This window comes from Vulpes vulpes, chromosome 12 (assembly GCF_048418805.1).
Source record: "Vulpes vulpes isolate BD-2025 chromosome 12, VulVul3, whole genome shotgun sequence".
NCBI lineage: Eukaryota > Metazoa > Chordata > Mammalia > Carnivora > Canidae > Vulpes > Vulpes vulpes.
This window is the reverse complement of record NC_132791.1, coordinates 143,473,683-143,501,292: the sequence shown is the minus strand read 5'-3', so window position 1 is coordinate 143,501,292 and position 27,610 is coordinate 143,473,683. Positions and strand designations below refer to the sequence as shown.

The 27,610-nt window shown below is 46.0% G+C and overlaps 1 protein-coding gene across 2 annotated transcripts in view; it reads left to right on the top strand.

The window, feature by feature from the left end:
• The first annotated feature begins 1,248 nt into the window (after positions 1 to 1,248).
• Positions 1,249 to 27,610, top strand: part of NT5M (5',3'-nucleotidase, mitochondrial) — a 41,867-nt gene continuing 15,505 nt past the window's right edge. The window contains exons 1-3 of one of the 2 annotated variants that reach the window (XM_026005645.2): positions 1,249 to 1,650; positions 5,010 to 5,110; positions 17,545 to 17,605. In XM_026005645.2, coding sequence (XP_025861430.2) covers positions 1,381 to 1,650; positions 5,010 to 5,110; positions 17,545 to 17,605 — 432 coding nt within the window. In that variant the 5' untranslated portion in view covers positions 1,249 to 1,380. The remainder of the gene's footprint in view (positions 1,651 to 5,009; positions 5,111 to 17,544; positions 17,606 to 27,610) is intronic. The other variant, XM_026005646.2, reaches the window with a different exon arrangement.

The following is a 27,610-nucleotide window of genomic DNA, read 5'->3' as shown; positions in this document are numbered from 1 at the left end:
GCAATAAAAGAAACTTCTGATACACAGTGGGAGGTCTTAGCTAGGGGTCAGAGAATAACCAGAAAACGTTCCTGCAGGGATCCCATTCATTCACTCAGGTGGCTGGGATGAATGAGACCTAGTCTGTTCCCTTGAGTCCAGGAGGTGCCAGGAGAGTAACCAGTTGTGCGAGGGTGCTGAGGAGCTGCTATGTGTTTCAGCTGGAGCGTGGGTCGGTGGGACACCACAGCCCAAGTACTTTTCAACTGTGCCACACTGCTTCCTTGTGGCCCTATCTCTCTGGTCTAAGAATGGACTACCCTACCCTTGCTTCACCATAATTTCAGACAGATCCAAAAATGTCCCTTCCACGAGGGTGGGGACTTTGTTCACTGCTTGATATCTGCCACCAAGCACATAGGAGACGTTCAGCAATTCCGTGCCAAAGAAATATAAGAATGAAAATTTGTGGCTTCATTGGCCTCTCCACTCTCTGAGGCCTTTGAGCTTGCTGCTGGCTGTCTGGCCCACTTGGTGTCTTTGATTCTCGCACCCTCTATTCTCATCATTTCCGGTTCTGCTCCAGCATCACCTCCTGCAAGAGGCCTTCCCTGACCACCCTGTCAGTCTCCCCACCTCTCCATCATCACGTCATCCTGCTTTGTTTTTTTATTTTTCCTGTTTTTTTTTTAAAGCAATACCAGGGTACAAAGCAATATATATATGTATAGATTTATTTGAAAATCGCCAGTATTAAGGCTTTCTGATGTTTGCAAGGTACTTATTTGTCCTACTAACATCAGCTTCTTCCCAGATGTTCACTATAAAGCAGGGAGGCTCTCCATCACCCTGTTTTGGTCTCTTCATACGATTGTCATCCTCTGAATTTTTTGGGGTGTGTGTGTGTGTGTGTGTGTGCCGGTTTTGTACGCTTGTTTGCTTTTTGTCAGTCTCCTCTTCTACAAGGTACATTCCAGGACGGCGGGAACCTTGTCAGGTTTGGTAAGCGCCCAGTGACACCCGCTTGCTCCACCTGCGGGGTGCGCGGCCGCAGCGGCCAGAGAGGACCGAGGAGCCCAGGGCCCGGGTCCGGGGAGCCTGGGACTGCGGGTTGGCCCCAAGGCCACGCCCCCGAGCCCCGCCTCCGCCGGGGCGCGTGCCGCAGCCTCGCTCTGGGGCCCGAGCCTGCGCGCTCGCTCCCCGCGCCGCCCGCGCCGCCCGCGCCGCCCGCGCCGCCCGCGCCGCCCGCGCCGCCCGCGCCGCCCGCGCCGCCCGCGCCGCCCGCGCCCCCCGGCCCGCAGGGGTTTCTTTCCCGCTTCCCGCGGTCATGTCTCCCGGCCCGGCCCCGCGGGGTGGCGCTGCCCAGGCCCCGGCGCCTGCGGCGAGCGAGCGTCAGGGGCCATGATCCGGCTGGGCGGCTGGTGTGCGCGGCGGCCCCGCGGCGCGGCGTTCCCGGCGGGGAGGCGCTGGCGGTCGGGCGGGCCGGCGGGCCGGGGGGCCGGCCGCGCCCTGCGGGTGCTGGTGGACATGGACGGCGTGTTGGCCGACTTCGAGGGCGGCTTCCTCAGGAAGTTCCGCGCGCGCTTCCCCGACCAGCCCTTCATCGCGCTGGAGGACCGGCGCGGCTTCTGGTTGTCGGAGCAGTACGGCCTCCTGCAGCCCGGCCTGAGCGTGAGCATCCCCCGCCCCGGCCCAGCCGCGGGGCCCCGAGCCCGCCCGAGCCCGCCCGAGCCCGCCCGAGCCCCCCCGAGCCCGGCGGGACTGCGGCCCTCCTTTCCCAGCCCTGGGCCGGGAGCCCGCGCGACCTTGGGTGGGTCACCTCCGCGAGCCTCGGGGTGGTCCTCTCCCGAAACAGGGGCCCGGGGAGGCCCGGCGCAGCCCGGCGCGCACAGCAGCGGTTGCTGGCTGTCACCGAGGGCTTCTCAAAAGTCAGGAGGATGTGATGCGTAAGATGCGAACTCTCTCTTTGGCTGACTTTTTAGTTTTTGGTGCATTTGGCTGCAAGTCTTTAAGTTCTTTAAATGAAATAAACGTTGCAGGTAAAGTCCTCTTTGACCCCTGCGACAGGCACATGCTCATTTCCTCACCCTCACGAATTTGATGAGGGTCCGTACCATTCTTTGGTGTCCTTTTCCATGAATGCATAGCTCCCGATGATATTTGAGGCCCAGAGAAGTCGAGTGACTTTCTGGACCTCACACGATGAGTCGGTGGTCAAGAAGGGGTGGGATCAGCCCCTTGGTTTATCCCCTTGCTTTGGTGGCCCACCGCATCCCCCTGACTCCTGCAGTGTTTTGGTCTCTGAGTCCATGAAGCATGGAGGAGAAATATCCAGGCTTGTTTATAGACAGATGGCTTAGTTTGTCAGTTTAAACTATTTTGTGAAAGGAACAGCATTTTTTTTTTTTTTTTTTTTTTTTGCCTTGCACAAACTTTAAAGAGGCTGGATGTGTCCTGGCATCCCTTGATTGGCGACATAATAAGATCACCACCAGAAGTTTGATGATGATGATATTAGAGCTTAGAGCCTATTTTGTATCTATAGGTTGGCTACCTTGTCTCCCACGTGAGGTAGACATTATTGTCTTCATTGTGCAGGTGAGGAAATTTATCCCAAGTCCCATAGCTAGTAAGGGGCTCAGCTAGGATTTAAACTCAAGTCTGTCTGCCTTCCAACCATATTTAGCTTTCCCGACTCCAAAGCCCTCTTCTCTGTCCTGCTCTAACAAGTGACATTTCTTTTGACTAAAAAAAGGTAATTTGACAACAATCCATTTGTTGAGAGGCAGGTATTAAAAAGAAAATGAAGCATCAGTTCTCTTCATTAATACCATGCCCTCCAGAAGATGACTTTCCCAGAGTTCTGTGTGCTCATGTCTCCCAGCTCTAATATCTGATTGCCAATTTCAAATGGGAGAGAATACCCTAGTTATTTTTGCAGCCTCAGTAACAGACTCCGTAACAGACATTGATGTGGGTGTTCATTTATACACAGTGCACAGTATTGGCAGTCTGGGTGCCTTATTTCCTCCCAGGAGTGTTTTGGGGTAAGGAAATAAAGCCCACCCCAACTCTGAAAAGGACAGTGGTTCTTGCAAGTCCTTTTGTACTGATGTGCAGACTCTAGATCTAAGGAGGTAATTTTACCATTTTCTAAGGATGAGGCAAAGGAACAGAGCTCCTGGGACGCTAAGAAGGCAGTGCTCTGGAAGTGACTGCTGAATTCTGCTTCTGGGAACATTGCAGGAAATGGGATTTTAATAAATGAACACCTGCCTTGTGTCCCCAGCATAGCTCACAGCAGGACATCCCTGGGTCTCCCCTTGGCTGATCTTGCCCAGCACCTACAGTCAGAAAACAAATGATGAACCAACCCACCTTAATTATGTAGGCATTTTTGCTTTACAAAATACCACTCTATGTGTATCCCCTTTGATCTTTGCAGGACTCTGAGAGGTGATCATGGCAGAGGTGGAAGGCAAAGCTCATTTTAACCGATTTAGAATCCTACACCGTTAGGACAGTTGAGGAACTCAGCCCAGAGAGAGGAAGTACCTTGACCAGAGTTTCAGGGCCAACCTTAGTGAAGGAGGGAGGGGATGCTAGGATGCTTATTACTGAGGTAAGGTGCTTAGTCCAAGATCACACAGCCAAGGCCAGGACTTCTTACTCTTCCATTAAGTGTGGCTTCCACCGGTCCATACTGCCTCTGTGTGATTCAAGTTCTGGCAATATCACCCATAAGTCGCCTTGAAAAAAAAATTCTTTGTAAGCCTGTTTCCTTATCAAACTGGGGATAGTAATTCTTACCCTCGTGGGATGATACTAGCAATCAGTACTCATTTGCTTCATCCCACACAGCTCACAAGAACAATGCCAGTGTGATCTCCGGGTATTCCACCTGTGAGTGTGACATGGTAGTGGCACTGGTTCTGGAGTGTGCAGCTTCTGACCTGGCAGAGACACTTCTGTAACAGCGCACATGGGATTTAGGTTCTTGTTCCTTGGAGGGCGGAGTTTGTCTTCCCTCCCTTTGTTCTGGGCCTGGAAAAGTGTGGCATTCTGCAAACTTGATTTTAGCCCAGTGACATAAGGTAAAAACATGTAGCCTTGGAGGTAGGAGATGGTGTTCAGTTCTCAGTAAAGCCACTGTTCTGCTGTGTGATATTAAGTAAATCCCTTCCCCATTCAGAGCCTTGATCTTCTTATATGAAAAATGAGGGTCTGGATTTTTGGCTTTCAAACTTTAGAAGCAGGAGAATGCTTTTCAAACCAAGTACTTATTGACACACCAATGCATAAAACAGGTAAAAGAGCTGTCCTAGTTGATATGGGTCAGGAACCTGGAGTTCTACTCAATTGACCTTCCATCTGCCCTTCCTGACCCCCTTATCACACATGGCACAGCAGTACTCAATCACTGAGTTTAGGATGCCGGGATGGCTCAGTGGTTGAGCTTTTGGCTCAGGGTGTGATCCCAAGGTCCTGGGATCGAGTACCACATTGGGCTCCCTGCATGGAACCTGCTTCTCCCTCTGCCTGTGTTTCTTCCTCTCTGTGTCTCTCATGAATAAATAAATAAAATCCTAAAAAAAAAAATCTCTGAGTTCCTCCAGCTCTTGAATTTAAATACTCTAGTGCCATGACAAAACCTGATCCAACCTCAGAGCCTCTACGATGCCTCTGGCTGTTAGAATCAAGCAAGCGCATGATTCATGATGACTTGCCTTTGGCCCTGATGGCTCTAGCTGGGCCTCAAGCAGAGCAGGCTTCAAAATCCATTGCCCCTCACCCCTTAGCTGGTCTCTGCTGGATCCTTGCAGAAGTCAGATCTCCAGGAGAGGAGGGGAACACACACATGCTCTGTGTGATCCTCTGGCTTCCCCAGGATATGTCCTTGGGTATGTGAGGGGGGAAGGTGGGAAGCTCACATTCTTTTCAACAGCTCTTCCCACCTGCGCCATCATCCCTGTGGTAAGGCAAGGTGCTGAGTATTCTGGAAGTCACCCACTTCTCTCTCATCTTCTTAGGAGAAGGCCATTAGCATATGGGAATCAGAAAATTTCTTTCTTGACCTGGAGCCTCTACCAGGGGCTGTAGAAGCTGTGAAGCAGATGGCCAACCTAGAAAAGTAAGTTTGTCTTCCCACCTGAGCATTTGTCCTTCATCCTGCCAGTACCTCTGCTACTCTTTTGCTTCTCTTCCTGCCCTCTGCCTCCCTCTCCTCTCCCTCCTCACCCCTGTACAGCCCCCTGCTTATTTCTTTGGCATTCAACCTTGTAACACTCTGAGTGAAACAGACTCAGTTTGTAAGCTACTGATGGTGTTTTGATCTGGTAACAGGAGAAAATGTTGAGTCTAATTGGATCTGGTTGACTGGGTGGTAGACATGCACTTTTTTTTTTTTTTAAAGATTTTATTTATTTATTCATGAGAGACACAGAGAGAGGCAGAGACACAGGCAGAGGGAGAAGCAGGCTCCCTGTGGGGAGCCCGATGTGGGACTCCATCCCAGGGCTGGGATCACGACCTGAGCTGAAGGTAGATGCTCAACCACTGAGCCACCCAAGTGCCCTAGACATATATTTCTTCAGCAGATAGTTGAGAACTGACTCTATTAGGTGCTGCTGGACACCAGTAATACAGAGATGAACAAACATGGTCCTGCCCTCATGGAGCTCACAGCCTAGCCACAGAGTAGACGTTAAAGAATCTCACAAGCAAAGATACCCCAGATTGTGGTAAGTGCTGAAAAGGAAGAGAGGAAGGAGTACAAAGAGGTCTAACAGGAGACCTAACAAGAAGTGCAGGAAGCAGCAAGAGTACTACTATGTGAGATATTTCTGGTTTGTTTGAGTGAAGTGGTTGCTTCTGGGAGCTGAAGCTCCATAACTGTTCACTAAAATCCATTAGCAGTTACAGATGATGTGCTTCCCTGAGAGCTTAAAAAACAACAGCCATATTGAGATAGAAGTCACATATAGTCCACCCATTTAAAGTGTACAATTTGGTGGGTTTTAGTATGTCTGCAGAAGTGTGCATTCCCTACCATGGTCAATTTCTGAACACTTTCATCCTTCCAAACAGAAACCCTATACCCATTAGCAGTCATTACCCCTCCTTCTCCTTCCCCTGCAGCCTTAGGCAAGCACTGTCTACTTTAGGGCTTTGTAGATTTGCCTGTGCTGGACATTTCCTGTTTATTTCATGTACATTTCATGTAGTACACTATGTGGTCTTTTGTGATTGGCTTCTTTTATGCAACACTGTGTTTTCAGGCTCAAATCCCTCCTAGCACAAATAAGTACCTCATTGCCTTTCATTGTTGAGTAATATTCCCCAGTATGGATATGCCATATTTACTTTATCTGTTCATCAGTTGTAGACACTTGGGTTGTTTCAGTTTTTTAGGTATTAAGATTAATACTGCTTATGAGCAAATTTTTTTGTGGCTGTATGTTTTCATATGTAGGTTGTATATACCTAGGAGCAGAATCGCTGTCATGTGGTAATAAATACATGTTTAACATTTTGGGGACTGCCAAGCTGTTTTCCAAAGCAACAGTACCATCTGACATTCTCATTAGCAAGGTATGAGGAGGGTTCCAACTTCACACCCTTGCCAACACTTGTGGTCTTTTGTATTCTAGCCGTCCTAGTGGGTATGAAGGGATGTCTCATCATGTTTTTTTTTTTTTTTTTTTTCATCATGGTTTTGATTTGCATTTCTCTGATGGCTAATGATTTGAGCATCTTCTTGGGTGCTTTTTAGCCATTTGTCATCTTTTTTGGAGAAATACTTATTTAAATCCTTTGCTAATTTTTTTCAATTGGGTTATTTTTTTATTGCTAATTTTTAAGAGTTCTTAATATATTTTAGATCATAAGTCCCTTATCAGATACATGATTTCCAAATGTGTTTTGTCATCTTCTGGATTTTGTCATCTTCTGGATCTTTTAGTCTCTTGGTGGTGTCCTTTGAAATCCAATGTTTTAATGTGGATGTAGTTCAATTTATCTGTTTTTCTTTTGTCATTTGTGTTTTTGGAGTCATGTCTAAGGATCATTTGCCTAATCTGAGGTCACAAAGACTTGCTCCTGTGTCTTCTATGAGTTTTATAGTTTTAACTCTTAAATTTAGGGCTTTGATCCATTTTGAGCTGATTTTTGAATATAGTATGAGGGGAAGGCATCCCACCTCATTCTTTTGCATATGGACATAGACTTCTCGGAACCATTTGTTGAAAAGAGTCCCCCCATCATTGAATTGTCTTGGCTTCCTTGGCAAACATCAACAGACCATCAATGTTAGTATTTGTTTCCAGGGTTGTAAATGCTTTTATTGGTCACAGTTTTGCTAGAATCTACCAACCTGAAAGACCAATCAAACATACACTGTGAATTGGTCTTTATTGTGCCATATAAATGCCTCCAAAAATCATCAGCGTTCAAAGTTCTGACATGATCAATAGACATTAGAGGAATGAAAAATGCTTAAGAGTTTGAGTTGAATTGTAGACAGACTTGTTTGGTAATTTATGTTTAGACTTGAGTCAGGTTGTACAGAGTAGTGTATTTCATTCTGGTTTATGATTTGAACTTGATTTATAGTGGAGTACTGTTGTATAACTTCTTGCATCTGCAAGAAGAGCCTAGAGAGGCAAAGCATATTTGTTTTTGCACTGCAGCTTTTCAAAACTCTATTTGTGTCTGGATCAGTGTTTCTTGGACTACATTCCGCCAACTGTATTCTGGAGTGCTAGATCGCATAGTGGTTAAGATTGGGTCCTAACTGGAGTGAGACTGCCCAGGCTCAAACCCGGGCTTTTCTAGAATCTAACTCTCAGACATTGGACAAGTTATTAAGCTTTCTGGGTCTCAGTATCTTCAACTGTAAAATAAGGATAATGAGAAAGTATAGCGCATGGCACATAGTAGGTACTCAGTAAATGTTAGCTGCTATTGTTATTATTCTGCAAGATTTAATAGGTATGCAACAGAAAAGCGTTCTTTAACCAAAACAGTGTGAGGAACATTGGATTAAGAAGGACTTTGAAGGGCTTCTGTTTTGCTAATATGCGTGGTTACTCTTCACTGGGGTAGCAGAGAATGCAGCTTTTTTTCATATGTATTCTAGTCTGGAACACTTTTTCCCACAGCTTCCCTGTTAATGCTTTTGTGAAAATGCAAGTCTAGACCATACCGTAGGTCTTTTGCCTCCATTTTGGCTGTTAACGGTGTAGATTCCCAAGGTCAGCCAATGCCCCAGTGTGGACAGAGAGAGGGGTCTAGTCAGTAACTAAGTGGATAGCTTTGTGTTTAGTGCTGAAGCAGACAAAGGCCAAGATTTAAAATGTTACTTAAAGAATATTTGTGAGGCACCTGCTACATGCTAGGCCCTGTACCACATGCTGCAGGTACAGAAGCAGATGAGAGACAGCTCTTGCCTTCAAGGACTTCACTAGGAAACAAATGACTACAATGTCATTCTAAAAGTGACACGGTAGATGTTTGAATGGATCCAGGCAGGGCTAATACTCCCCAGGGAGGCAGTGACACTTGAGCTGTCATCCTGAAAAATGAAAAGGGATCTATGTGCCAGGTGGAGAAGGCAGAGGGGTTTCAGGTAGGAGGGGAACAGTGAGCAAACACCTCATCTGCCCTCTGTCCTGAAGCAGCCTCCCTGGCATGCTGTGTCCTGGCTACAGTAGCCCTGAGCAGGAGACTGTGCCTCCCTGGGAATCACATCACATCCTGAAGAGCCTCCTTGGAATATCTTCAGGGGCGACCACCCCTTATCCAGTAATACACAAGTATATTCTTAATGAAAAACTCTAATGGCATGCACGTAAATGAAGAAATGTGAGTTGCCCATTTTGTCCCTTTGTACCCATGTACGTCTCCCTCAATCCCACTCTTTGTGTACCAGTTAACAACTTGGGATGCAGGCTTCCAGACCTTTTCAAATACATTTACATACTTATTTGTATATAGCTTTGCAAGTTTATATGTTCTACCTGGCAGCCAGACTATATTCCTTTTTTAAAAAAAAAAAAGATTTTATTTATTTATTCATGACAGAGAGAGAGAGAGACAGGCAGAGGGAGAAGCAGGCTCCGTGCAGGGAGCCCGATGTGGGACTTGATCCTGGGTCTCCAGGATCACACCCCGGGCCGAAGGCAGCGCTAAACTGCTGGGCCACTGGGGCTGCCCCAGACTAATGTTCATAAAGCAAATTCTGCTAATGTTGGTCCCCTCCTGAAACTCTCTTTCGGCTTTTTATTGCTCAAAAACAAAACCCCAATTCAGCCAGGCCTGTGAGGTGGTCTGTGACCCAGCCATGCCACCCTCTGATCTTTTTTCCAGGCACACTGACTTGTCTTCTACCCTATGGGTGCACCAAGCTTGTTTCTGATCTTATAGCCTTTGTTTCTTTTCTTTCTTTCTTTCTTCTTTCTTTCTTTCTTTCTTTCTTTCTTCCTTCCTTTCTTTTTTTAAAAGATTTATTTATATGAGAGAGAGAGAGAGAGAGAGAGAGAGAGAGAGGCAGAGACACAGGAGGAGGGAGAATCAGGCTCCATGCCGGGAGCCCGACCTGGGACTCGATCCCTGGACTCCAGGATCGCGCCCTGGCCCAAAGGCAGGCGCTAAACCGCTGAGCCACCCAGGGATCCCCTAGCCTTTGTTTCTAATATACACTTTGGAAATGTTTCTCTGCTGGTACCTGGCGTGGCCACACTGTTTTGAGTCCTTCAACTCTGAGCACCTTACATGTCACCTCCTCAGAGAGGCCATACTGCTGTAGCTAAAGAGGCCACTGTCCCCACCTAGTCATTTGGCCACATTCCTCTGGCTACATAGTCTCAGCTGAAGTCATGTGTCTGTGTTTGTCCCTTTCTCTTTGAAGTGTCAGCTCCCTGAGGTCAGGCAGGGATTGTCTGGGTTCCTACAATGCTGCCTGGCACACAGAACATACTCAGGCATCTGCTGAATAAACATTCACATGATAATTGTTATTTATAAAATAGGATTGTGGGGCAGCCCAGGTGGCTCAGTGGTTTAGCACCGCGTTCGGCCCAGGGCCTGATCCTGGAGACCCGGGATCGAGTACCATTTTGGGCTCCCTGCATGGAGCCTGCTTCTCCCTCTGCCTGTGTCTCTGCCTCTTTCTTTCTCTCTCTATGTCTATCATGAATAAATAAATAAAATCTTAAAAAAAATAGGGTTGTGGTCCTCTATATTCTGCTCTTTTTTACTTAGCAATATAATATATGTTAGCCATCTTTCCATAACAACACCATCAAACTGTCTTTTATTATTTTTTTCAAACTGTATTACTTTAACTACTGCATGGTATTTTATTGTATACTGTATACCATCATGTGTGTAATGATTTCCACACAGACACACTGGCTCTTATTTCTTCTTGTATATCCCAGCTAGTGAGTGTGGATGTACATGTGCAAATATTTCTGCACAGTAGTGGGCTAGCTGAATCCAAGCCATATGCATTTTAAAACAATTTTTATTAAGGTATAATTACGTAAGTGTTATGTTAATTTCAAGTGAACCACATAATTATTCAACATTTTAAAAAATTATTCAACACTTTTATACATTATTTAGGCTCATTATGATAAATGTATTCTTTTGTTTTTTGAAGATTTATCTATTTATTTGAGAGAGCAAGAGAGTGCTTAGGCATGAGTAGGGGAAGGGGCAGAGGGAAAGAGACCCCAAGCTGACTCCCTGCAGAGTGCAGAGCCTGATGCAGGGCTCCACCTGACATCCCTGAGGTCATGACCCTGATCATGAGCTGATGGGAAACCAAGAGAGTTGGATTCCCCCCCGCCCCCCATAATTGTATTCTTTATCCCCTTTGTCCATTTCACCCATTTCCTCCCCCATCTGACTCTCCTCTGGCAAGCCCCGGTCTGTTCTCTGTATTTAAATTTGATAGATACTTAATGATGGATACTTAGATAGTATCCTTTTTGCAGATGTTCCCCCCATAGCAACTAGCTCAGTATATTTCATTTACAATACCCTCAGTCGACATGACTTAATCCTTGAAAGGGGCATTTGACATGTAAAAATAGCCAAAACTGCTTGGAGTCAATGCCAGCAAATATATGAGTCCTATCAAAATCTCCCTAGTGCTTAGAATATGATGGATTTTAATGTATGTTGAATAAAAGGAACTCATGATGTCTAAAGCAGTGAGTATTTTCTGATGGGACTGTACTTAGCTTCAGAAATCTGTCCCTAAGAGAAAGCAGAAAAATGCTTGCTTAAAAAAAAAAAATAGAGCTCTTGGTTAATTTTGGAAAATTAAAATATAGGTCATTTATAATCTCATCATTGAAACCACCACTTTCTTACATTTTGGTGTCTTTGCTTGAGTTTTCTTTCATACAGATCTTTCCCCCATAGTTGTTATATTATGTGTAACTCCGAAACGTGTATTAAGAGGAAGTGCTGTTTGCCAAAACAAGTATTGGACATCAGGGGGATGACTTAACACCACTCATTTAGAAGGATGAGTTTACATGTGCTTGCACCTGTGTTTACACATGACTTTCAATACCTACTGTTAGAAGGTGAAGGGGGAACAGTACAGCATCCTCCAAACTGAGAAGGTACTTTGAGACCAAGGACCCTGTACTGTACTAAGTTTTATTCAGGTGTCAGGCAGATGATGATGCAGAGCTGCACAGCTATTCTTTGCAAAGTCCCAATCCCAAGCCATGGATTTTTTTAGGCAAGGGGACGTACAGAGGGCACTATGGTAAGGTCAAAGGGTCTAACACTTTACAGACCTCATGGTGCCATCTGAGTGCCAGAAGAGGGGAGGAAACTGTTATCTCTACTAGTTTTCTAAACAACTTTAGGGAAGCTCAGGACAGGCCTCCTCCCACTCTAGTCAGGGCATGTGTTAATCTCCTAGGGGCCTAGGAAGTGTACTCCCAAAGGGAATCATTGCGTGGACATGAACAAGATGGAGGGCCAAAGATGGAGTCAGTGTTGGTAGCATGCCTGTAGTTGAGGGGCCTGACATAGGAGGTAGTGTATCCATTCCTTCACTAAACAGATATGTTATGTGTCACTTCATAGATACCTGGCACTGTGCTAGCACTGGGGATAGTTTTGTAAATAAGACACCTAACCCAAGGTCTCCAGTCTCCAAGAGTTTTTATTATGGTGGAGAGGAGGATCAGTAAAAAGAAAAATATGTTAGCTTGCAGTGAGTTTGGTGAAGGAAATAACAGGCTATGTGTTTGAGACTAAATGGGGAAAGGGCTCCTTCAGGTGGGGTGGAAACCTTTCTCTGAGGAAAGGTTTCTCTGAGGACATTTGACTTCAGAGCTGCATGTGAAAAACAAACTAGTTAGTAAGAAGCCAGGGTGCAAAGGCCCTGAGGTGGGCAAGGATTTCGCTTAGTTGAGTAACATTTTGAAGGAGACCAGTATGGCTAGAATTCAGAGAGTGTGACGGGGAAGGGAAAGATGATACTCTGGTGGAGGATCAGATTGAACAGAGAATGATATGATTTAACCTAGGTTTTAAAAACATGGGCCTGGGGTGACAAGTTTGGGCAGGCATTTCTCCAAAAAAGATATGCAAATGGGCAATGAATGCATGAAAATTTGCTCCAATATCATTAGTCTGTGGTGAAATGCAAATCAAAACCACAATGAGGTACCCCTTCACATTCACTAGAATGACTATCATAAAGAAAAAGAAAAAAGGACAAATTGTGTTACTGAGGATGTGGAGCATTTGGAACCCTTGTTACTGCTGGTGGGATTGGAAGGTGGTGCAGCTGCTGTGGAAAACACTTGGGAAGACATTTCCTCAAAATGGTAAATGTGGAGTTACTGTATGACCCAGCAATTGCATTCCTGGGTATACTTGAGAGAGATGAAAATAGATGTCCACACAAAAACTTGTGCATGAATGTTCCCAGCAGAATGGTTCATGATAGCCAAAAGGTGGAGACAACCCCCATGTCCATCAGCTGCTAACATGGGCAAACAAATGAGGTCCATCCATCAACATCCAATGGAATATTACTCAGCAATTAAAAGGCATGAAGCATGGATACATTCTACAATGTGGGTGACCCTGGGAAATGCTTTGCTAAGTGAAGGAGGCCAGTAACAATAGACCGTGTGTTACAGGATTCCATTTATGTGAGATATCCAGAACAGGCAAATCCACAGATAGGAAGGTGGCTTCCTAAGGCCACAGGCAGAATATAGAGTAATTGCTCATGGACACAAATTTCCTTTCGGGGGCATGAAAATGTTCTGGGTTTGTTGTCAACCTCTGTAAATATAGTAACATTCAGTGGATTATAAGCTGAAAATGGGCGGCTGTTAATGGTTTAAGGATTCTATCTCAGTGAAGCTGTTTTTTTAAAAAATCAGCCTGCTCAAAAACAAAAAAAAATAACATGAGTGAGTACCAGAAATAACTTTACTGGATGAAAGAAGCCAGACAAAAAAGAGTACATACTCTGTTTCCATTTACATAAAATTCTGGAAAATACATTCTAATCTGTGATGACAGAAAGCAGATCAGTGGTTGCCTAGGGCCCAGGGGTGGGGTAGGGACAAGAAGAGGCATGTAGAGAGATGATAGGGTACCAGGAAACTTTTTTGGGGGTAGTTATTAATTGTGATGATCTGTGTTTCACATATAATTTATCACATTGTACTTGTGTAGTTTATTACATATCAATTATACCTCAGTGAAGCTGTTGAAAAATAATCAGTCTAGGGGCACCAGGTGGCTCAGTCAGTTAAGTGTCTGACTCCTGGTTCTGCTCGGGTCATGATCTCAGGGTCATGAGATCAAGCCCTGTGTCAGACCGTGCTCAGTGCTAAGTCTATTTCAGATTCTCTCTCCTCCTCCCTCTCCCTCTGCCCCTTTCCCTGTTTACTCGGTCTTTCTCTCTCTCACTCTCAAGGAAATAAATAAAAATAAAATATTAAAAAAATAGTCTGGATGCTGGATGCAGAAAGGCTTGGCAGTGGCAGAATTGGAAGTTGAGGAACCATCAGAGGTGGTTGTGGTGACACAGTTAAAAAGTGGAAGTGAGGGCAGCCCCGGTGGTCCAGTGGTTTAGCGCCGCCTTTGGCCCAGGGTGTGATCCTGGAGGTCTGGGATTGAGTCCTGCATCAGGCTCCCTGGATGGAGCCTGCGTCTCCCTCTGCCTGTGTCTCTGCCTGTCTTTCTCTGTGTCTTTCATGAGTAAATAAATATAATCTTAAAAAAAAATGGCAGTGCTTGAGACTGGGGTGATGACTGAGGAGGGAAGTTGATGGAATGAGGCACACGTTGGAGGAAGAACCCATAGGCCTGGGGATGGATATTGGGGTTTAGAGGAAGGGTAGGGAAATGGGTACCTTTCAGGTTTTTGGCTTGAGTGACTAGAGCTATATAGTAGTGCCATCAACGGGGGAAGGAACAGGTTCAGGGAGTGGAGAGAACCACATGTGCTGTTGTGAAAAAACGGAGTTTGAGATGCTGATGAGATGTCCACATGGAGATATTCAGGCCATGAAGGATGTAAGCTGGGCACTCGGGGGAGAGAGCTGGATGGTGGAGGCAAAGTTGGAGGCAACTGCATGAAGGTGGTGCATCAAACCCTGCATGACAGTCGAGCAGGGAGTGCAGGTGAAGAGCCTCTGAGGGTCTGGATCACAAGAGAGGCTGGGCGCTTGTGCTGGGTGGCCAATGACTGGCAGGCATGCCAGGACAGGCACTGTCACAGAGGAGGACATGGCCATTCGGGTGCTGGTGAGCAAGAGGAGGAGAGTGGGCGGTACATTGGACACGGTGACATGAGGGTCCTGGTTGATGACAGGCACTTTTTGGGGAGTGGAGTGGATGGACTCCAGGTTGGAGTAGATTGCAGCATGCACAGGAGGTGAGGATGTGGGTGCAGGCCACTTGTTAGATGTAGTGGGAGCAGAGAGATGGGAGGTCGTGGGAGTGGGTGTGAGGTCAAGGCCGTGTGTGTGTGTGTGTGTGTGTGTGTGTGTGTGTGTGTGTGTGTATGTTTTAAGATGAGATGGAGCAGAACATGTTTGAATGAGGGTATGGAAGAGGAGTCCAGGAAGAGGGAATGTGGCAGGGTGATACCTCCTTGTGAAGATTAGGAGATGGAATCCGAGGAAAAGTGCAGGGCTTGCCTGGAGAGGAGGGCAGGATGCCTGTTCCTCCCATGCATTTGAAACAGAGAAGGCAGTTTGGACACAGGCACCCTTCTAGATTCCATGATGAGAAGACCGAATCTCAGAGCTGAGAAGTCTGAGGACATGAGGTAGTGTGTGACCGCTGTCTCGGAGAGCAGTAACATGAGCATACCCAGGGCCCTGGGGAAAGGCTGCCTGGCAACCGCACCAGTGCCTTGGGGTTGTGGTTCTGAATTTAAGATGAAAATGGCCAAACCAATTATTTGAGTTGTGTTTTTTTTCCTCCAGCATTATCTGGTTGCTTGGGTGCTGGTAGAAGAAGCTGGAGATTCAGGTTTTTTCTGGGCCCAGGTAGAGGGAGAGAAAGACTGGCAGGGAAATGGCAGCAGGGCCAGAGGGGCCTCAGGGAGGAAGGTGGCCAGGGGTGAGAAAAGTGTGTGGAGTGTGAGGGGGTGGCTGTCTTGCTGAGGCTGAAGGACTGAGCAAAGGAATGACACACTCCAAGGGTGGTGGAGGTGGGATGGAGGTGAGCTGGTTATAACTGGGACGGTGGGTCTGGGTCCGTATGTGTGTGTGTCTGTGTGTGTGTGTGTGTATGTGTTGTGGTCACTGAAGTTGATGATGGGGAGGGATGGAGGCCTGGTGGTGAGCCCTTGGGCTGGGGAGGGCATGAGGGACAGCACCTGGGCAGGCAGAAGGTGACAGCAGCAGAGCAGGACAGTAGACTGGTGGCTGTCAGCCCCAGCTTCACTGAGTCACAGATTTTGAAGGAGTCGCTGGGTGGACTGGGGAGACCTTGGGCCCTGAGGCTTCCACCTAGCCCATCCAAATGATCTCTTGGTCTCCTTGAGAAGGAATTCAAGGACAGACACAACACAGCGCATGAGCAGTACACAGGCAGGAAGATTTGTTGAGGTGAAAGTGGACTCGGGAGATGTGAGAGCAGGCGAGCTTGAGGGAGATCTGTGCCAGGTGGGCTGTGGGTTCTGTCCTTTGTTGACAGTTGTTAACAAGGGGTGGAATATTCACTACTTGAGGAGGGGATTTCTTGGAAGCAGTGTGGTCTCCCCTAGGAATACGGGTTACGTGCTTTCTCTTCCTCATGTGGTTGGGGGTCTCCTGTCATGGCAGCCTCGGGGGGGATTTCAGTATGGCGATGTGGCACGATGAAGGAGCAGTGCTCTGTCAGCCATCTTGGGCCTGCCTGGATTGATCGGCTTCTGGTGGTTTTGTTGTAGAGTGCTGCCCGGACGGCCCTTCTTTCCTCCTAGTTGACCATGACTTCCTCTCTGCCAGCCTCAAGGCATCCTGCTAGGGTCTAACTAACTGCCCCCTGTAACGGAGGAAAGGTCTGGAAGTGACAGTGGAGGGTGAGGAAGGCCCTCCTCACCTTTTGTCTCTGTAGCAGGTGGGGTGTGAGTTAAAAACAGCTTTCTTACTCCCAGGCACACAGGGGAGGTGGAGTTCCCCTGTGAGGCCCTCTGGTGCAGGCAGGAGGCCAGAGGACACGGAGGAGAGGCTGAGGACCTTGGGGACCGACCCTGCATATGGGTGGGAGGTTGTGAGGCTGGTGAGGCTGGCAGAGGCCGCGCCCAGAGGGCTGAGACCCGGGGTCACTAGAAGGCATGTGCTTTCTGCCCAGGGACCTGGCAGGTAGGTAGGTAGGACTCTCGGGACTAGTTTACCAAAGAGCCAAGGAGCCAGGGAGATCTGATCCTCCACAGACTTGGGTTGATGAGGCTCAGAGGGCGGCCCTCTGTGGATGTTTGGGACCAGATGGCTCTGTTGGTGAGGGTCTGGGGCCCCAGACTCTGGGAGGGAGTGGTCCTTGGCCGTTCTGAAGGGCCTCCCTCCCATGGTCAGGGAGCTCAGCCTGGCTGAGAGAACGGGGCTCCCCTCTCCCCCCTCCGCCAGAGGGCTTGGCAGGCTCACTTTACAGAAGACTTCTCCCTCTGGGGTTCTTTACTTTGCATTGCATGAGGCCCTGATTCTCCCTCAAGTAACTTGCTCTGCACCCTTTGAATGCCTCTCTCATTGCCAGTACTTCTTTTTCTCAGTATTTCTGTGTCCACATTCCAGAGAGGACGAGTGATTTGCCCAGCTAAGCCTTGGGCTCTGGCCATGCAGAGTTGCCATCTGTGGGATGGTCATCCCTGAGCTGGTTGTTGGGCCAGAGGAGAGGTCACACATGGCTGCTCAGGGCCGTGGACAGGGTGGGTGTCTCTGGTTTGGAGAGCAGTGCGGGACAGTGGGTGCAGACTGGTGAAGGCCTGATGCCCGCTGAGCTGAGAGGCGGGGTGGGGCAGGGGTGACAAAGGCCATGTGGAGGGCTCAGGCTGACTCTCCTTCCTCTTTCTCACAGCACCCATGTCTTCATCTGCACGAGCCCCATCAAGATGTACAAGTACTGTCCCTATGAGAAGGTAAGATATGCAGCCGGCTTGCAGCAAGCCTGGTGTTTAGCCCCTTCTCACCTTTATTCCTCATGTCGCGGGTAAGGGGTGATGGCGCTCAGCACACGGGGGGGGGGGGGGGGATATGCATGTGGACTCTCACCAGCAGGCTTTGGCAGCTGGGGTGGCCTTGTTTCAGCCTCTTCTTCCTCCTGCCTGGCTCTCCTCTCCCAAAGACCTTCTCTAGTACCAGTCTGACATCCCAGCATGTTCTCTGCACAGCGTCTGGTGAAATTCTCTGGAAGGGTGACCACCCCAATGGTAGTGAAGCATCGTTTCTGAAGTGTGAGGCAAGGAGAGAAAATGTGTAGGAGGAGGCTCTGGAGGCAACCCAAGCCCAAATGTTAGGGTGCATGAATTTATTTATACCAAAGTCTTAGGCAAAACAATTACATTGTGTTTTGCTGCATACTTGTGTCATCATGTTTTTTTTTTTTTTTTAAAGATTTTATTTATTCATGAGAGAGAGAGAGAGGTAGAGACACAGGAAGAGGGAGAAGCAGGCTCCATGCAGGGTGCCGGATGTGGGACTCAATCCCAGGTCTCCAGGATCACAACCTGGGCCGAAGGTGGCGCTAAACCGCTGAGCCACCCCGGCTGCCCATCTTTATTGATAAGAAATAGAATTACATAAAACAGAGGCTTTTCTGGGATTTGGGAACCTGTGGTTGCCAAACCCATAGGGAAGATGTGCTGCCCAGGATGTGGGCATTCGCACCAGAGGTGGGTTCAGGGGAGGTGGGAGCAGCCTCCCAAGTCCAGGAAGGTGGGATTGGGGACCCAGAACCCCCTGCTCAGGGGTGGGGGGACTCACTCAGCACAGAACTTCAGGTGTGAGTTCTCTCAAGTGTCTTCACATGATCTCTCCCTCTCCAACTCCATATGAGAAACAAAACGTACACAGTTCACCAACATTAAGTGCTTTCGGTGTGCATTAAATGGAACAGTAACTCACCCTGACTGTTTAAGTTAATGATGGTGTTGTATGAGGCACTTGGCAGCCACCATTCATATTATGCCCCTGCACCCCATTCCCTGGTTGTCCCAGCTGAACTCAGAGGAGTTACTGACTTACCACCAGTTAGGACTGAAGGCTTGGTCTGCTGTGATCAGGCGAACAGCAATCTGAAGTCGGGTTCCCAGACCAGTGGGATCCACACCCCCAGACACTTGATAGAAGTGGATGTTTTCCAGCCTTCGTGGGACCTGCTGAGTCAGAAACCCAGGGAGCAGCCCAATGTGTTTTAACAAGTCCACCAGGTGCACCCCTGAGTGTGAGGGACTATTGAACCAGAGCAGCTGTTTCAGCTATGGTTGTAGTGGGCAGTCAGGGTGACTGTCTAGTGCTTATCGGAGTGAGAGTGATAAGATGGCTGTTGTCCATGCATTCCTGCAAATTCAGGTCCCATCTGATGCCTGCCATCCCACCTGTAGAGGTTCAGCCCGGGACTGCCCTCTGAGCTCCAGACAACTCAAACCGATGTGTCTGTCCCTGGGTACTGACATCCCCTCATCCCATGTCTGTCTCACCTCTTTCCGTAAACTGGCACTGTCCACCAGCCTCTGAGGCTGAAAGCCAGCGAGCCGTCCTGGTGACACCTGTCACCCTTACACCTGGCACATCAGCAAGTTGTGTGTCCCATTCAGGGTATCTGACATCTGCCTGTTTCTCCCTCCATCATATCCCCAGCATTTCTTCCCAGAATTGCTACAAGAGCCTTCTACATGGCCTGATCATTTCAGTGCCACACAGATCCAGAGAAGGTCTTGTGTCGTGTTGGCCCCTGACTAAAAACCTAACAGTTTCCCACTGCACTTAAAATAGAATTTAAAAATATATACGTAGGGGATCCCTGGGTGGTGCAGCAGTTTGGCGCCTGCCTTTGGCCCAGGGCGCGATCCTGGAGACCCGGGATCGAATCCCACGTCGGGCTTCCGGTGCATGGAGCCTGCTTCTTCCTCTGCCTGTGTTTCTGCCTCTCTCTCTCTCTCTCTGACAAAAATAAAAAATAAAAAAATAAAAAAATAAAAATATATATGTAGACACACGTGAACTTCTCAGCAAAACCTGCACGCCCCACGATGGCAGCGGCTGTGCCCGGCATGCTGTAAGCACTCAGTATTTGTTGTCTGTTGAATAGATTCGTTTGTTCCACAAAGACTTATCAGCTATATCTCTGTAATAATAATGTTCGCCATTTATTTGATGCTTTTGATGCACCAGACACTATACTTTTTTTTATATATACTTTTATTATCAGTACAGCAGCTCCCTGTGAATCAGAGTACACCTCTGGTCTGATAGATGAAGAAGGAGGCAGGGCAGGGGAGGGGGCGCACGGGGCAGCTTGTCTTCTGGGTCTAGTGATCATATAGGCAGTGGGGCTTGGTCCAGAGCCCTGCCCTGAGCTGTTTCCACAAGCAGTGCATGCTCACTGTTAAGGGTTTAGAGTCCAGTGAACACGTGGGAAGAAGATATTACTTGGGACTTGTCAGTTACAGCAGCATCAACGGTGTCTGGCTAACTTGAACAAAAATTAGGAGGCTGTTGGTTGGCTCAGAGAATCACGGGAGAATCTGAAGGAGCAGCCCTTTGAGAAGCCGGGTGAGAGCCAGAGCCGGCAGGCAGTCTCCCCAAACATCTGTGCTCATAGGAGACCACAGCCCCATTCATTCTCTATCCATGGGTGTCTTTGCCAAGGATTCACATTCCCACGAGGGAGGCTTACCAGCGGAGCTCAGGTCACATCCTTGGCCCTTGGTCAGGGGAGGGTGAGCATCCTGGCTGACATCCCATTAAGAACAGAGGTCTTGGCACAGAAAAATCGAAGTGCCGATATCAGATGAAGGGGTGCAGAGATAGTGGATAGTGGATACCCTGACCAAACCAAACAGCAACAAAATCCCGGCTACAAACCTGCCACCTAGTGATAGAAATGCTGTTAACATTTTGTGGTTTTTAGTTTTTCTTTAATGCATATTAAATATAATAGGTGTATTTTTAATAATTTTTTAAGATTTATTTATTTATTCAGAGAGACAGAGAGAGAGAGAGAGGAAGAGACACAGGCAGAGGGAGAAGCAGGCTCCACACAGGAAGCCCGACGTGGGACTTGATCCTGGGTCTCCAGGATCACACCCCGGGCTGCAGGGGGCGCCAAACTGCTGCACCACCAGGGCTGCCCTAATAGGTGTATTTTTAACAAAACTTGAATCTCATGTGGTTTAGTATCCCTTTTCTCCTTAATGTAGTTCTAGCATTTTTTATGTCACCAAATATTCTTTAAAAATATGATTGCGAATAGCTGAAGTCATCTTGTATATAAATCTTTGTATGATTACATCTGTAGGATAGATTCCAGGAGATGGAATTCCTGGCTCCCACGAGGAGGGTGCATTGTGACACGCACTGCAGGGAAGGGCATACTGTCACTGCTGTTCTGGCAGCAGGCCCCCACCCAGGGGCCAGGCTCGGCTGTGTAGGTTCGGTCAGTGGAGGAAGTGGGACACTGAACGAATATATGAAGACAACAAAATGGCATAGTATGTGTGAGGAACTTTAGATGAATTGTGATGGCTGGTGGACCTAGAGCCTGTGGGGTTGGGATAAGCCTGGGGTGCAAGCTTATCTCCCAGCCATATTGTCACCTTCTCTGCCATCCCCCAGAACAAGTCATTGGGGAAGGCAGACATGTTATCTTGTGAAGAGATGAAAATAGCCCGAGCCACCTCCTCTCCTTCCATCCATGTGCCCTCCTATCCCTAGTAGACAGACCTTATGTCCATGACTAGTTGATGCCGGGGGCAGGCGAGTGCTGATGATTCTTCTGCCTAGTGCCTATGGTGAGGGAGTGCTGGGGCTGGTCTTGGAACATCAACTGAGGATGGATGTTTTGCCCTCACGGTCTCAGTGGGTGCTTAAGACCTAGAACTCTCAGAGAGCTCTTCCCTCTGCTCCCGCCCCCAGAGCAGCATCAGCCTTGGGCAAAGTGGGAGCTTTCTCTTTAGTTCATTCCTCTTTAGGCCCAGTCAAAGGAGGGAAATGTAATTGCTTAAGAGATCAACTTCTTTATCATACCTAGGGAGTCAGACTTAGGTGTCATTCAGGTTATTAGAGCCTTTCTGGCTGGAGCTTTCTGACGCGCTCAGTAGTAGCTAACTCACGAGTTAGTAGTATATGCAGGCAAGAGCTTCACCTGTAATGATCCATTAACCTTCATAAATAGCCCTTTGAAGTAGGTACTGTTATGATCCCCATTCTGCAGATGAGGGAACTGAGGTGCAGGGAGGTTAAGTCTCTGCTCAAGGTTTGCAGCAAGAACTGGTGAGTCAGGCTTGGGCAGTCTGACTCCAGACTGTGCTATGCTGACCCCCTTCTCTAATTCCTGACTCAGAACTTAGCATGATATAACTAGTTTTTTTTTTCCCAAAGAGATTTTTTTAATCCATGGTAAATTCATGCTCAAGCATGACATTTTACTGTTACTTTTCCTCATTCAACAAGGTGAGTAATCACAAGTGGGATTAAGTGAGAAGCTTGGATGACACAGTGGGACATGTCCTTTTCATTTGAAGTCTGGTCCCTGGATAATAGGTCTACCAGATTCTGTTTGATTTTAAGAATAAATGTTAAACATTTCCACCCCATCATTGAGCCTCTTCATGAAACTAATTAAAAAATGTAGATAATGAATTAAATTTCTTTGTACATTTCACCCATATTGTCCGACTGCTCCCAGAACTTGAACCTCTTATAAGACTTACATTAAAAGGTGCATCACTTTCTGTTGCCACCAAAATAAACTATAGGTTCTTTTAGGAGCAATGAGAGCCATACTCCAGCATTTCAGGAACTTTCTCTGGTGGTACCTCCCATTTTGTTTGCTACCCAGTAGTCTAAAACTAGGGCTTATAGTATGTTTTGGCCCAAACTATTACTTATAAAACAGTTGGATGCTCTTGGTAATTGTCATAGGGATTTTGGGAGGATGATGAAAACTTTTTGGAATTAGATAGGCACTGGTTGTGCAAGCATAGTGAATTATTTAAAAAACCACCAAAATGTATACTCTAAATGGCCATTTTATGGTATGTAAATTATATATAAAAAATGACTATAAAGGGGAATAAAAGGGAACAGCCTTTTATGGTATAAAAAAGTGATACAAAAAAAAAAGTGATACACCAAGAAAAAAAGAGAGGTCTTAAATAAAACAAAAGAAAGAGCTGGTACAACTGTGATTGATATCACAGAAATACAAAAGATTGTAAGACTAGAAAAAAATAATTATATGCCAACAAATTGGACGATGCAGAAGAAATGGATAAATTCCTAGAAACATAACCTTCCAAGACCGAATCATGGTGAAATAGAAAATTTGAATAGGCTAGTTACTACCAAGGAGATGGAATCAGTAATCAAAAACTTTGCAATGAACAAAAGCCCACAACCAACCAACCTATCTCAAACTCCTCCAAAAAATAGAAGGGGGCTAGAGGGATTCTTCCAAACACATTTATGATGCTGGCATTACCCTGACACCCAAAGCAGACAAGAATGCCACAAAAAAGAAAAACTCAAGGCCAATATCCTTGATGAACATAGATGCAAAATTCCTGAACAAAATATTAGCAAACTGAATTCAACCATACGAAAAGGATCATATACCATGGTCAAGTGAGATTTATTCCAAGAATGCAAGGATGGCTCAACAATCTGCAAGTCAATTAATCTTTAGAAAAAAAATTAATAGAACTTCAAAGGGAAATAGACAAATTCACAATTCTTATCAGAGGCTTTAATATCCCTGTTTTAATAGCTGATAGAGTAAGTAGACCCTCTCCCCTGCCAAAATCAGGATATAGAAGCCTTGAACAAGCATTGCCAACCAGCTTGACCAAGTTGACATTTTTAAAAAATGTTTTATTTATTTATTCATGAGAGACACAGAGGGAGAGAGAGAGGCAGAGGGAGAAGCAGGCTCCATGCAGGGAGCTCAACATGGGACTTGATACCAGGTCTCCAGGGTCACACCCTGGGCTGAAGGCGGCACTAAACCACTGAGCCACCTGGGCTGCCCCCAAGTTGACATTTATATAACACCTCACACAACAGCAGGTACCCGTTCTAGTCCAGTGCACATTTAGTAACATAGGCTGTGTTTTGATATGGCAGATATGCTAAAAGTCACTGAATTGTGTACTTTAAATTGGTAGATTTTACAGTATTGAATTATATCTAAATATATTAAATTATATCTAAAAAACTTGGCTATTCAGATGGCTGATCCAAAACCAATTCTATTTTTCTGCTTTGTTGTGGTTATTTTATCCTCTTAATTGGGTTTATGGACAGAAGTGCATGAAATTTGTACAGGGTCTTGGTTCAACCCACTGTCCCTGAAAATTTTGGGCTTTATGGCACCATTTTTCACATCTTTCAGTAAATGAAGTAGATCAGTAATGATGACACCTGTCATTGGGTAATGGTATGTCCCCACCATCTCTTAGCACTTGCATCCCCTCCTTGATTTGAGATTTGTCTGAGGATCTGCTTGGCTGAGCAGACCAGGGCTTTTGGGGGGATTCCACCCCACATTTGAATAGCAAAGACCATGTCTAGCTCACAGATCTTCATTTCTGAGTGGTGTCTTTGCTTGTGGACCTACATGTCTCTCAGGGCTGTGAGGAGGTGTCAGGGAGCTGCTCCAGGCCCTGTCACTCCCTTGGATGTGATGCTCCCTGTCCTTTCTCAGCACCATCCTCATCAGCACCCCCTCCCCATTCATCATCATCACACTGACATCGTCCTACAGTGACTGGTTTTATGAGCTTGCTGCTCATACCCTAGGTCTTGGGAAATCACCTCCCTTGAAAGTCCTTCTGGTGATTCTTTTGCTACATATAGCTTGGATTCAGTTTTAGTCATTTTGACAGATTCTGGTTTAGGAATGGTAAGACCATTTTACACTTGGATAGCTCTACATTCATCTGGGCTGAACTATTTTATCCTCAAGTATTTTTAGGAACTGAAATTATAATCAGGTGAATAATGAGCAATGCCTCTCTTCCAAAACAGCAGTTAATAAAGGTATTGAAAGATGCTGTCCAAGCCCTGACTTTTCCTTAGAGGTGTCTTTTCCTTAGAGGTGTCCCTCAGACACCTAACCCTGCTGAGCCCTGGCTAAACCTGAGAGTCCCAATTTTACCTTTGGATCTGTGACCCCACCTGTGAGCTTCTTTTTTTTTTTTTTAAGGATTTATTTATTTATTTATTTATTTATTTATTTATTTATTTATGATAGACAGAAGGAGAGAGAGAGAGAGAGAGAGAGAGGCAGAGACGCAGGAGGAGGGAGAAGCAGGCTCCATGCCGGGGGCCCGACGTGAGACCTGATCCCAGGACTCCAGGATCGTGCCCTGGGCCAAAGGCAGGCGCTAAACCGCTGAGCTACCCAGGGATCCCCCACCTGTGAGCTTCTTGATTCACCTCTCAGGGACTTGACTTATTTATCAGTACAGTTGTAGTAATACCTTTCATGGGTGTTATTAAAGAAAATTGGCTAGTAATCATATTGCTGTATATAAATGTAGCAAGTCAGTGCATTCATTATACACCTTGAACTCATACAGTGTTACATGTCAATTGTATCTCAGGAAATATAAATTAAAAAAATAAGGTTGAAGGAGAAATTTACATAAACCACCTAGCACTATACTTGCTAGCAGTAAGTGTCATCCTCTTGTTTCTATCTGTCCCCAAATTCTCTTGCCCAGCAGCAAAGAATGAACTTCATCAAACCTTTCTGAAACCAGAAAGCCTGGACAAGTCTATGGTTGGTTAGTTTTTCTGCATTTTTAGATCCCAGAAAAAATAAGTTTTGTGTAAAGTTGCCTGTTGCCCATATACAGTTTGATTATAACCATGTTTAAAAAATAATATATAAAAAAGGGAAGGAAATACAGCCAACTCAGATATTTCGAATGTTCCTCAATTTTCCAAATTTTCTTTGATAAGCTATTACTTTTGCAATAAAAATGAAAATGCTTTTTGGTTAGGATTCAGTAACCATTTACAGAGCAATCTGCTACAAGCTTACAAAATGCCCCACTTCTATTTTCAGGAGCTGATGACAATGTGTAGAAAGATAGATGGTTATAACTTTCTCCCAGGCCTCTGTGGTCACACAGGAGGAATCCAGGGTCAACTTCTTGGGGAAAGTAAGAATTGAATTGAGACATTGGAGATGAGAAGATAAAGAAGTGGGAGAGCAAGTTCTGAGTGTAGGAATAGCATGGACAAAGGCAAAGAGGAATTCCAGGGTTCTCAGTTGGGTATGGGATGTGTGTAGGGGGGGGGTAAGGACAGAGAAGCATGGGAGGGAGGTGGTGGTTGGCAGGTTGGGGTGAGATGGGAGAGGCTTGAGATGAGACTGAATAGACAGGTGATCCTTTGGTGATCAGGAGTTTGTATTTCAGGATATAGGCACTGAGAGACTTTTGAAGGATTTTTAAGCAAGGCTGTCATAAATCCCATTGGTATTTTTGAATGCTCCCTGCAGCAGTATAGGGGATTCAGTGGAGGCCACACAGAGCCTGCTTCAGTGATCTGGGTGGGCTATAAGGAACACCTAAACCAAGATGGTGACAGAGACCTCAACAGGCTTAACTGTTGCCATAGGGGTGACTTGAAAGACTTCTTACGCCCGTGGGAAACAGTGAAGACCCTATGAAGCAGTACAGTGTTTATTTGAAAGTAGGCTTGGGTTAGCTATAAACGTATATTGCAAACTCTGGAGCAACCACTTAGAAAAGTAAAAAAAAAAAAAAAGGTATATGCTTCTTGATATGGTAAGAAAGTATAGAAAATGGAATCATATAAAATGCTCAATTAAAATGATAAAAGGTAGAAAAGTGTGGAAGACAGAAAAGAAATAGAACAGAGAACAAGGGCAGAGTCGAAAATGATAATGAATACAGCATATATTTATCCAACCATATCAATAATCAATTTAAACATTAGTGGTCTAAGTGATCCAAATTAAAAGATTACTGTAGTGATTCAGAAAAACGAGACCCACATTTATGCTGTTTACAAGAAACACAGTTTAAATATAAAGACATAGATGGATTGAAAGTAAAGGGAAAGAGAAAGATATATCATGCTAGCACTGTGAAAGGAAAGTGAGAGTACCTATATTAACTTGAGACAGCAGATTTTAAGCCAAAGAAAGTTATCATGGATGAATAAAGACATTATATAATAATAAAAGAGTTAGTTCTCCAAGAAGATATACTAATCCTTAACATGTATGCACCTAACAACAGTGTCAAAATAAGTAAGGCAAAAACTGATAGAACTTCAAGGAGAATTAGATGAATCCACTATTACAGTTGGAAACGTCAGCATACCTCTATCAGAAATGGACAGATCTAGATGGCAGAAAATCAATAAATATATGGTTGCATTCAACAATACCATCAATCAACTAGATATAATTGACATTTATAGACTACTTTAACAACAGCATAATACATATTCTTCTCAAGCTCAGATGGAGCATTCATCAAAGCTGACCACATTCTGAGCTACAAAACACACCTTACAAACTTAAAGTAATAGAAATCATAATGTTCTCAAACTAGACACCAGTAAAGAAAGATAACTGGAAAATCCAAATTTTTTTGGAGATTAAACAAAACACTTCTAAATAACACATGATTCAAAGAAGGATCTCAATGGAAAATAAAAAAATAGAACTAAGTGAAAATGAAAACACAACTTCTCAAAATTTGTAGGATGCAGTAAAAGCAGTGCTTAGAGGACCATTTATAGCAAGAATGCATACATTAGAAAAGAGTAAAGAGGGATCCCTGGGTGGCGCAGCGGTTTGGCGCCTGCCTTTGGCCCAGGGTGCGATCCTGGAGACCCGGGATCGAATCCCATGTGGGGCTCCCGGTGCATGGAGCCTGCTT